The sequence below is a fragment of the Centruroides vittatus genome, unplaced genomic scaffold, assembly GCF_030686945.1.
Source record: "Centruroides vittatus isolate TY-2023 unplaced genomic scaffold, ASM3068694v2 contig_680, whole genome shotgun sequence".
Lineage (NCBI taxonomy): Eukaryota > Metazoa > Arthropoda > Arachnida > Scorpiones > Buthidae > Centruroides > Centruroides vittatus.
In genome coordinates this window covers 4471985-4483207 of record NW_027122427.1, presented here as the reverse complement: position 1 = coordinate 4483207, position 11223 = coordinate 4471985, and the positions used below count along the sequence as shown (strand labels likewise).

General features: G+C 26.8%; 1 protein-coding gene across 1 annotated transcript in view; it reads left to right on the top strand.

The window, feature by feature from the left end:
- The window catches only part of LOC136980226 (G-patch domain and KOW motifs-containing protein-like), a 66242-nt gene that overhangs the window by 23475 nt on the left and 31544 nt on the right, over positions 1-11223 (top strand). Inside the window, exons 4-5 of the mRNA XM_067276321.1 lie at positions 3818-3983; positions 5217-5349. Of these exons, the coding sequence (XP_067132422.1) occupies positions 3818-3983; positions 5217-5349 (299 nt within the window). The remainder of the gene's footprint in view (positions 1-3817; positions 3984-5216; positions 5350-11223) is intronic.

Below are 11223 nucleotides of genomic sequence, written 5' to 3'. Positions count from 1 at the left end.
TTCAATACTTTTATTCAAAATGTTTTTTAAAGTTTTTAGTTTTTTGGTATTATATATAGATTGGCCAAAGAAACAAATAATATTTACTTATGTTATAATTGAATGAAAATGTCCATAGTAAAGTGTATTTCCACCTTCCTTTTAACAATTATATCCTCATTAAATTCAAAACAAGGAAAACAACAACATAAATATAGCTATATGGTGTGTATGAGATATATATATTTTATAATGATGACTTTGTTTTAAAACATATAACATATAACATAAAATTAAGGAAAATTTCATAAATGGAAAGCATTTTGTTGAATTAAAAAATATATTTAAAAAAGAAAAAATTAGAGAACTAATTTAAAATGATAAAAAGAGAAAATACATATTAATTAAAATTGAAAAAACAAGTTCATTATTAAATTTTATATAAAATATGTTTGCATGAACTTCTAAAGATATTATAATTATGATGCAATATGTGTCCTTTGGTCTTGGGTTATCAGCTATACAGTAAAAGAATGATCTGTAGGAAATAGATAGGTGATGTGGAGTATATAGACATGAATTATTACAGATTCTCTTATTAGGAACTCTTAGGCAAAGCCAATAGTTATGTATTATTCGATTATAAAATTTTAAACATAATATGCAGTCAAAATATTTTATTCATTTTATAAGATTGGGTAATCCAAGTCATGTTCTTACAACTTCTGGTATATGGAAGGTTGCTGAGTTTTTTTAGAAGAAAGTATATCTTTTGAATTTCTTTATTGGCTTTATTTAGAAGGGATGGAATTGTCATTGACTAGACAGGCAAGCAGTAGTCAAAAGTGGATTGTAATTTCATTTTAAAAAAATGGATCTTAAGATAGATTTGAATGAAATAGTCTACAATACTGAAGATTAACTTTATCACTTAATTTTTAAATTTTATAATGTTTTATTTGCTTTTTAAAACTTTTTAATTTTTTTTTTTTTTTTTTAACTTTACCTAAATTAATTGTTGCAAAATTTTGTCTTTTTGGACCATTCTCTTCACTTTTATCAGCTGGTCATTTCAACGTAAACCTGTCCGAGGAGGTTGTTTCTTTTTTTCTTTTAAAATGTTTCTAAAATGCATAAGGTAAGTGTCATTAACTATAAAGCCATAACATGACTAGAGGCAACTTTTTCTGGGTGTTTTCTTTCAACAAAGTCCATAAATTTCTCCCACATTGCAAAGAGTTCTTTAATTTCATTTGTAGAGATAACCTCCTCCAGCACTGGCACTGCCATTGGGGTACCAATCTCATGTATAACCTCTCTTATCTGCTCTTACTGTAACTCCACCAACTCTTTAATTATGAGTTCTGAATACTGGGGCTGTATTCTGGTCACTGTCTCTGGTCTCTCATCTCTCACAAACAGGTTGCTGATTGGCTAATCATTTGGATTAGCCAATCAGCAACCAGTTTGTGAGAGATGAGAGACCAGAGATGGTGACCAGAATATTGGCTCCTGATCTACAACGTCATTCACATCTTCCTCATCCACCTCCAGACCCATGGATTTTCCAAGGGACACAATCTCCTCTACCACTTCCTCTTCAATTTCAAATCCTTCAAAGTCCCTTTTAGCCACAGTTTCTTCCAAGCAGAGGTCAATGTCCTCTTTGTAACACCCTGCCAGGCCATGTCATTCACAATGTTAAAATGATCCTTTCAGAACTTTAAAAGGGTGAAGTTGGTATTTTCTGTAACCTCAAAGCATTGTTTGAAAAGGTATTTGATATACAGTTTCTTGAAATTGGAGATCACCTGTTAGTCCATTGACTGTAGGATAGGAGTGGTGTTAGGAGGAAGGCAAAGAACCTTGATGAAACTGAACTCCTCAAGGGTGTCGTCTTTGAGGTATGGTGGGTGGGCTGGCACATTATCAAGAATGGCTTGTAGCAGTAGATCATTGTCCTACAGATATTTTTTTATGGCAGGACCAAACATCAAATTTATCCAATTGACATAGAACTGCCTCATCACCCACGCTTTTGGGTTAGCCCTCCATATGACATGCAGTTTTTCCTTCAGTATTTCTGCAACTTAAAAGCTCTTGGGTTTTCTGAGTGGTATATGAGAAGTGGCTTTATCTTGCAGTCACCACTTGCATTTGCACACAGTGAAAGAGTTAACTTGCCCTTTATCAGTTTGTAGCCTGGCATCTTCTCATCTGCTGTGATGTAAGTCCTCCTCAGCATCTTCTTCCAAAAAAATCCATTTTCATCAGCAGTTAAAGACTTGCTGGGGATGTATCCTTTGGTTCTATGATCTCTGCAAATGTTTTGACAAAATCTTCAGATATGTTGATGTTTGAACTGGCCACTTCATGCCTAATGACAGAATGAATGAATGCCAATCCTTTTTGAAATTTTCAAACCATCCGTGGCTGGCTTTGAACTCTTATTCCACCAAAGAACTATCGTCTTGTTGTATCGAATCTGAGTAAATAGTTTGTGCATTTTTGCAGATGATAGCTTCAGTCAAGGTGTCTCTGGCAAGTTGCTTCTTCGTTATCCACAGAAACAGGAGATTTTCCATTTTCTCATGGACTGAAATGCATAGCTTTAATATGATTGTTACTCCCTGGCTGCTGTTATACCCATTATAGAGGCTTTCTGTTTCAATATAATGCATATCATCTATGTAAAATGCTCATACTGTCTCACCAAATTCATTATAATTTCCCACTTTACCTCAAGCAAAATCATATGGTTTGGCTTTTTGCCACTTCTCTTTATGCTTACTTTCTTTGGACCTGTGATGTCACTAAAGGAATTTTGCAAAATAACAACAAAAAAAACACAACATAACGGAGATCCTTCCAGAGTGGGGTGAACACATGTACTGTGGTTGGAAATACTCTCAAAGCTTGGCGCTTGCTGTGCAAACTAGTGGATGTGTAACTGAAACTTAGTTGTATCTCAAAATTCAGCTTGTATCTCAAGGCAAAAAATCAGCCAAACTCTGGCTCATATCTCGAAAAGCTGATATGTCAGTATGCTCATATCTCAAGGCATTACTGTATATAGTTTTGACAACTAATTCTGAAATAAATTATAACAGAAAGATTAATAAAAGATTGTTTTAGCTATGATTTTAAGTATAGCATGATTAGCCAATACCTGTTTATTTATGGTTCTACATTATTGAAGATGAACTATGCAAGAGAACTTCTATGAATAAAGACAAGTGAACATAGTACAGTATAGAATATTAATCTTTGCCAGATGATACATAATAATTAAAAGGGGCTCTAGAAATTTAAAAAAGAATTTATTCTGATGACTTCTTACAACAATATGAATTTTAAAAATGAAGAAAATTAACTTCAATTGGAGTTATACATTTACATTTATTTTAATAAATACAGTTGTAAATATAAGTGTTCTTTTGTATAATTTAAAAGTTATTATGTTCAGTAAGTAGGTTTAATCTATAAATTGAGTGTATTGTTTATGTTAATGCATCCAAATTTAGTTTTTTTTAATGATTTACCAAATGTTCTATGTTATTTGCATTTTTTATTATCCAAGGAAGGTTTATAGTATTGATGAGGACAAGCCGACTACAGTTCACAGTACTATATTTTCTACTTACAACATAGAATTTATTAAAAATGTTCTAGATTGTAGTCATTTAAACAATGAAATTATAATTAAAAAATTTATTTTTATGTTTGGAATTTTAGTTAAATAAACTATTATTTAAATTTTATAAAAAGAAAACAATTTTGTAGATAATCAGTTTTATAATCTAAATATTAAAATTATTCAATTTTAAATTTTATATAGAGCTGTTACACCTGTTGAAGTTGTTGTTAGACCTAAAGGATTAGGGCTTGGTGCTGGTCAAAATTCAACAAATAAGAAATCTTCTGTCGAAGAAGAAAATCTAATATTGAAAAGAGGTTGCTTTGTGTATATAGAAAAAGGACAGCATACAGGGGAGTATGGTCAGGTAAATATATATATATTTTTCTTTCTCCTTGAAAAATTATTAATAATTTAATGAGTTGATTGATTTTTCAAACTGTGATTTACAGATTCCTTTTATAGTTCATTAAATCATCAAGTTTTATACATAAAATTTCTTTTTATTTCAATTAAAAAAAAAACAAAAATTATTAAAAATATATACATTTTTAAAATAGTCTATATATTATTCATACATTTTATAATAAATACTTATGTTTTAAGCAGTAGAAATAATTATTTATTAAAAAATTATTCAATAAATGATTTTTAAACTAATACAACTTATAAAATTTGAAGTCAGTTGAGTCAGTCTTTTTTACTTTTATTTATTTCATATGATATTTGAAGAAATCTTCATAATTTTTGTTCAAATTAGAACATCTTGCATCACTGCAGAATCTCCCATTCAAAGTGATACAGCATCCACCTTACAGCTCTGATATGTCACCGTGTGACTTTTGTGTTTTCAGGCCTTTAAAAAAGTTTCTCGAACATTGCAGATTCTAGTCTGACAACAAAATTTGAGCATCTATAACTGAATGAGTCATTCAGCAGCTTTCTTTTATGTAGAGGGTACATACAAACTTGTATCATGTTGGAAACATGTCTGAATGCAAGAAGTGATTTAAAGGATATACTGTAGTCCTGCTATAGACAATATTTTATATAATCCAGTCTTTTTCATTTGAACAACTCTTATATTAATTTCTGAAACATTTTATATTAAAAATTGTACCACTATCTTTTATATATTCACGTCTTATTTAATGATAATTTGTAGAATGACTATTGCCTGAAAGGATCTTAAAATTTAAAAACCATTTAAGATTGGTGATTACCAATTTTGCTATCAAACCACTAGTTAGCAAAATTGATGAAAGTAGTGATTTTCATTTTTTAATCTTGTTAACCTTATTCATTATGGGTTTTAAGTAGTGTTTCACATTTAAATAGAATTAAGACTGAAAAAATAATGCTGCTTTAATAAATATTGCATATGTTCTAGTAGAATATTGGTATAAATTACAATTGTTAAAAAGTTTTTGTGAATTATGAACTTAGGATACTCACAACATGTATATGAAATGTTTGACTAAAGGCAGATTCCATCAACAACAGAGTTATAGAAATTTTTATTTATGATCAGTAAACAAGAAAAATATTAAATTAAAGATTACATAATCATAAGTATTCTGATTTAAAATTTGTTTTGCAGGTTGAAGGATTAGATGAAGATAATGGACGTGTCATTGTAAAGTTAGCAAAAAGTGACGAAAAAATTACTTTACCTGAATTATTTATTAGAGTTGTAACAGAAAGAGAATATAATAAAGAAAGTCGAATTATTAGTGAGTATATTATAACAAATTAGTTTTGTTTTTATGTGTTCTTAAAATTATTTATTTATTATTATGAGAAGTTTTTTACAAATTAACTGAATATTATATTATCTTGATACATCAAGATAATATAATATTCAGTTAATAAAAATTTACAAAATTAAAAATAAAATTGATTGTAAAAATATCATATGAAATGAGAAAAATATATTTTTAATGATGCAAACTTTTTCATTTTTTTTTATTTATACATTATATTGGGTAAAGATATAAAATATAATCTCAAAATTTGATACTTTGGATTTTGTGTTACATGGCTTTTGATACATTAAGTTAGTTATATATTTCTAAGCTAGATTAAAATATTAGAGAGAGAAAAACTTCAAGAGAAAGACTTTCATGTTTAACTGTATTTTTTTACTTTATTTTCCTTTTTTCTCCCAATTTCTTAAAAATATTATAAAAATATTAATAAATATTTAAAGATAGTTAAGTACAATCAAGTTGTGAAATTTAGGGAATGAGGATGGAACAAACTAACATTGGAACTGAATGAATTATATTTTCATATGATAAAGATGAGAGAGTTTACTTTTATTTTAGCTTATATAATTGAAAGAAATAAAAGTTGTAAGTAAATGGTTAAAACAAGTGCTATATTATTCATTAAATAAAAAATTAAATTTGAAATTACGATTCAAAAGCAAGTGATCTGAAAAATGTTTATAATTAATAATGTTCTTGACATTTTGAAAATTTATTAAGAATACTGTAATCATTGATATTATAAATAATATTACTTCATAACTAATGTATTACTTATGGAACAAATAAATATTTGTTGGCTACTATAAAGTAAAAATTTGATTTACATTATTACAGTAATGGTTTTATCCATGCTTTATTTCTATGGGGAGAAATCACAGCAGTTTCCTTACACATTTGAAAAACTGATTTCATGATTATTTGAGAGAAGTGTTAATATATTTATTTTTTAATTAACATCACTTTATCTTATTATTAAGAGAAAATAATACTTTCTCATTATGTAAAAAATATAGAAAATATGAAACATATATATTTATTTTTATAATATAGACCTCTTCTAATTTTAGATCATATTAATATATGTAAAGTTTTTGAAATTTACTGAATTTTAAATAACCATTTTAAGCTATGATTACTGTTATACTAATAAACAATACAGTGGAACTCTGATTAATCAAATCACCACTTATCCTCCTCCTCCCACTGTCACCATGCTGTAATTCTCTTATATCATATGACTGCATGATCAGTGGCACTTACTTGCTGTGACAGATCCAAATGACCAGTAGGATGTACTCATGTACTCATACATTGATGAAGAAATAATTATGTACAGTATGTGTACAATGTTGTTGTGTGTTACCCTGTAATTTAATTTTTTACATATTAAACCACTTATGCAAATTTTCAGTTATCCAAATTATCTGCAGAATGAATCAATTTGGATAATCAGAGTTCTACTGTAATTTATTTTTTATGAATAAATTAAAAACTATAGTTTTTTGAATATGGATATAATAATTACTTGTGTTATAAATACAAACATTCACAAAGTTTCTATTTATATATATTTTGTTACAAAACTTTTTAAAGAAGTTTATTTTTATTTCTAACAATAGTTTTTTCTTTTTTAAACTAAATTTTAACAAAAATAGAAGCATGAAGTGAAATAATGTTATGATTATTTTAAACTGTAAAAGATGAAGATAAAAATTAGAATATTAAACTTGACAATGTTAATAGTTTGCTGGCTAAAATGGCTTTGCTTTCTTAGATGTGGTTGTAAGAGCTACACAAGTATAGATTGCATTTAGAAACATGAACAAGTAAAAACAAGTACAGTAACTAGGAAATCTTGGTATTTTATATATATATATATATTAAATGTATTAAATTTACAGTAAATTGAAGTTTTGACTGCACAACTAGATTTAATTGGATTACACAACTAGAATTAATGATGATTTAAATTTATTACATATTGATATCCGGAAACTATAAACTATATTGACAGAAATTAATAGAAGAAAAGATAATCCATATGAAGGATTAAATCAGATTAATAAAATGAAGCTTTTTGCAAATCTGAACCTAAAATTGTAGGCACAGATGAGCTATACCATTTAGATTATGTCATTTGCATTACACTTAATTATTTAGATTAATCTTATTGAAATTTGATTAACTAAACTATGAATAAATCATTATTTTTTTAATTAACTTAATATTTTTTGCAAAAACTCTGGAAAAATAAAGGACCAGATTAAAGAAATTTTATAATATATTTATCTTTCATTGTGATATCAATGTATATTAATTAAAAATACCTTGTAACAAAAGGGCAATTTTACAGTATAACTGACTGAATGAATTGGACCAGTTTCAAGTCATGTTGCCATGACAACAACAATAAGTCAATTGACTAGTAGTTCCAGTCAGACAGATTTAAAAAGTTAATGTTTATAGTCTATCAGAACAGTCAGTGAGCTACAGCCAATCAGACTTTGGATTTATAAAAACTTGCATAATGGGAAAAGATGGGAAAAAAAAAAGAAGATTTTTCAAAAGACTTGATAAATGAAGTAAGATAATATCTGCAAATTTATGATATTAATTGGGCAGATTACAAATAAATAAAAAAAAAAAAAAAAAAAAAGGAAAACTTAAAAATGATTGGCTGCTGTTTTGATTCTTAATTTAAGAATGTAAATTTGCACAATGTAGATATTCACTAAAAGTAGAGCAAAAAGGCCGGGATGAATTGTGAAAGTTTTTGTGACTGGATACAGCAACTTGACAAGGAAATATATGGTAGGAACACTGTTTCTGGACAATGCAACTTATCATAACAGTAATGATCTAAAATTGACAAATACAGAAACTACTATTCTTCTTTTAAATATTTTAATCATTCTCTAATCATTGGATGCAGGAATAATTTGCTTCATTCGAGAAATATTGACTTGAACAAACTGAAAGTGATTTTTCAGACTCTAAACGCATTAATCTCATCATTAACTATCTTGATGCTTGTTTACACTGTTGTAGGTTTGAATGACATTTGTCCTGCCTGTTACAAACTGCTGAAGTCTATGAATATAATTGCAGGTGAAACTCAAGAAGATCACAAAGTAGAGAGAATGAAATTTCTGACAAACTTCAAAGTAACATTGGAAAATTGAAGGTATTCTCAAATTTAGCATTCAAACTCTGAAGTGCTCAAAGTTAGTCATTTGAAGTACAAGATACCATTGTATATAACATCAGAGATGAAAATATCATAAAAAATTACATTCCGAATACTGATAAAAAAAAACTATCTAACTTCTGATGAAATCAATTGGAACTGTGGCTATGAAGAAGAAAATTACTAATAAAAAAGCCATGATTCCTGTAAATTGTATCATTAAATACAAATATAAAATGATGATTTCTCAGCTCAAGCAAAGAATATATTTATCATGTAAGATGTAATTAAAATTAAAAGCATCAGATTTGCAGTGCAAACTACAACTTTAGATTTTTTTTTTTTTTTTTAAACCAGTAAACAAAACTTAAATCATTGAAGCTGGATTGTTAGTTTTTTCATTTCTGATATATGTTCACTACTTTGATGTATACATGAACAAGGTTTTCATTATGTTTGTTTTGTGTGTGAATACTTAAATTGTTGTTCAATTGCCTTATTAAATTACATTTATTGTATACTTTTAACAAACTCAAAATGTAGCTTTTTAAGGTCACAGCCCAAACACATGTTATTCAAATAGGTGACATTAGGGAAGTCTGACTGTAAATAAAAATATTGTATAAAAAATGGGAAATGGTAAGTAATAATAATAATTGATTTTATGTAAACTTATAATGAACAAAAACATTTTTGTTAAAAATCTTGATTTACTTTACTTTTGTTCTAATTTCAATATTATGCAAGATTCAGGTCATGAAAATAAATATATTGTACAGTACATGTAAAAGGATTATTCCAGTTTTAAATACTCAGTAATTATTAGATTCAATAATAAATTAGGATTAGAAAAAAATACTAAATACAAATAAAAAGTTGATGTCTTTACACATCCTTCACAACCGCAGGAACACAACAAGAACAGAGTCAATGTTTTTTTTTGAGGTTGTTTCCTGCTTACAAATATGCAAATTGGTTAAAAGTTTCTTTGTAAATTGTGTTCCTGTGGTTGTGAAGGATGTGTGGAGATATCAAATTTTTATTTGTATTTTGTCTTCAATATTTTTAAAAAATATATTTCATCCTGGATTTTTATAAATTAGGATTAGATTTAAAAAATGAATTTTCTTTCAATAAATCAGAGAGTATCAATACATCATTCTCTTTCTCACAAGTCCCACTAAAATGATTTTAGTCAGTTAGTCAGATAGTATAACTAATTACTAATTGTAACAGAACTCTGATGATGGTTGTGCTGCAATTTTCCAAGATTTCTCATTAAAAATATAAATGAAATTGAGTCTCTTTGGCATTATCAAGTAATTTAATATATTTATCTTTTATTTCAAAATTTCCAAAAATTGTTGACAGAACTTTATAAGTTATTTTGTTTAATTCTTGGATTATTTCAATTTTATAGAGGTAAAAATATATATATATATTATATTGCATGAAATAATTTCCAAACTCAATGTGATGAGCTTCATGATATTCTATGTTTATATAATAAACATAGAATATCATGTTCCATTTTTTATTTTAATTTTACGATTTTGAATTTAAATAACATTCACTTCGGTTTTTTTGTTCCGTTCCACTTGTATTTGGATTCTCGTATGAACTTTGTCTGATGAAGACCCCGATGGGGTTGAAAACGTTAGCTTTTGTATAGACACGCATTACTGGATTTTAAAGGTTGCTTGTGTGATGAAGTAAAAGTAATTTTTTTTAAGTTTTTAAAAATTATTGAATTGTTATCAGACATAAGAAAGAAATGCAAAAACTTTGTCCAAAACAATATTTAATATTATAAATTACATGTGTCAAAGATGCCTTTAAATAAATATACAAAATTAAATAAAAATACATTCTTTGACTCAAGATTCTTTCACAAGATGTCTTCAATTCAAAAATATAGATTGAAATGTATTTAAAGAGTTACAGAAGGTGAAATTGAAGTTAAATGAATATTACAGGAGAAAAAAATAAAAATACATTGATATAAAATATGTAAAGAATTTTAGAGTTATAACAAAAATATTAATAAGTCATAAAAATAAGATGTTAACAAAGTTAATTTCTGACAAGCAATTTGAACCATGTTGAAATGAAATTAGAATTAAGTATTTTCCATGAATAGAAATTCATTATTTTTGGTCAATTTTCAGTATTTCAGTCAATGAACCAATAAATGCCAACAGTACTGATAAATTATTAATAAATGGCTGGTTACATATATTATGTAATATGTGTAGTATGGCCAGCCATCTTTACATTTATCTTGTATAAAGAATTTTTTTTTTTTTTCATTTTTATAAAGTGCAATTAATTTCAGTTTCACTTTATACAATGTTTTGTTTTTTTCTTTAAATATTTGAATAATTTAAGCTTTAGAGATTATTTGAGAATTTCATTGTTCTTGGCTTCAGGATGTCTTAAAGAGTTAATAAAGGTAAAAGTGCATTTGGTTAAATAATTGTGCAAAATTAAATATAAAGATATGTGACTTACATGATTTAAGATATTGAATTGTTTTCAGATAATAAACATTATAAATTACTTGTTTATTTTTAAAATACATTTATTTAATTTTCTATTTTTGCATTTAATTTAATAAATAACCTGCGTTCCTATATATTGTAGTATAA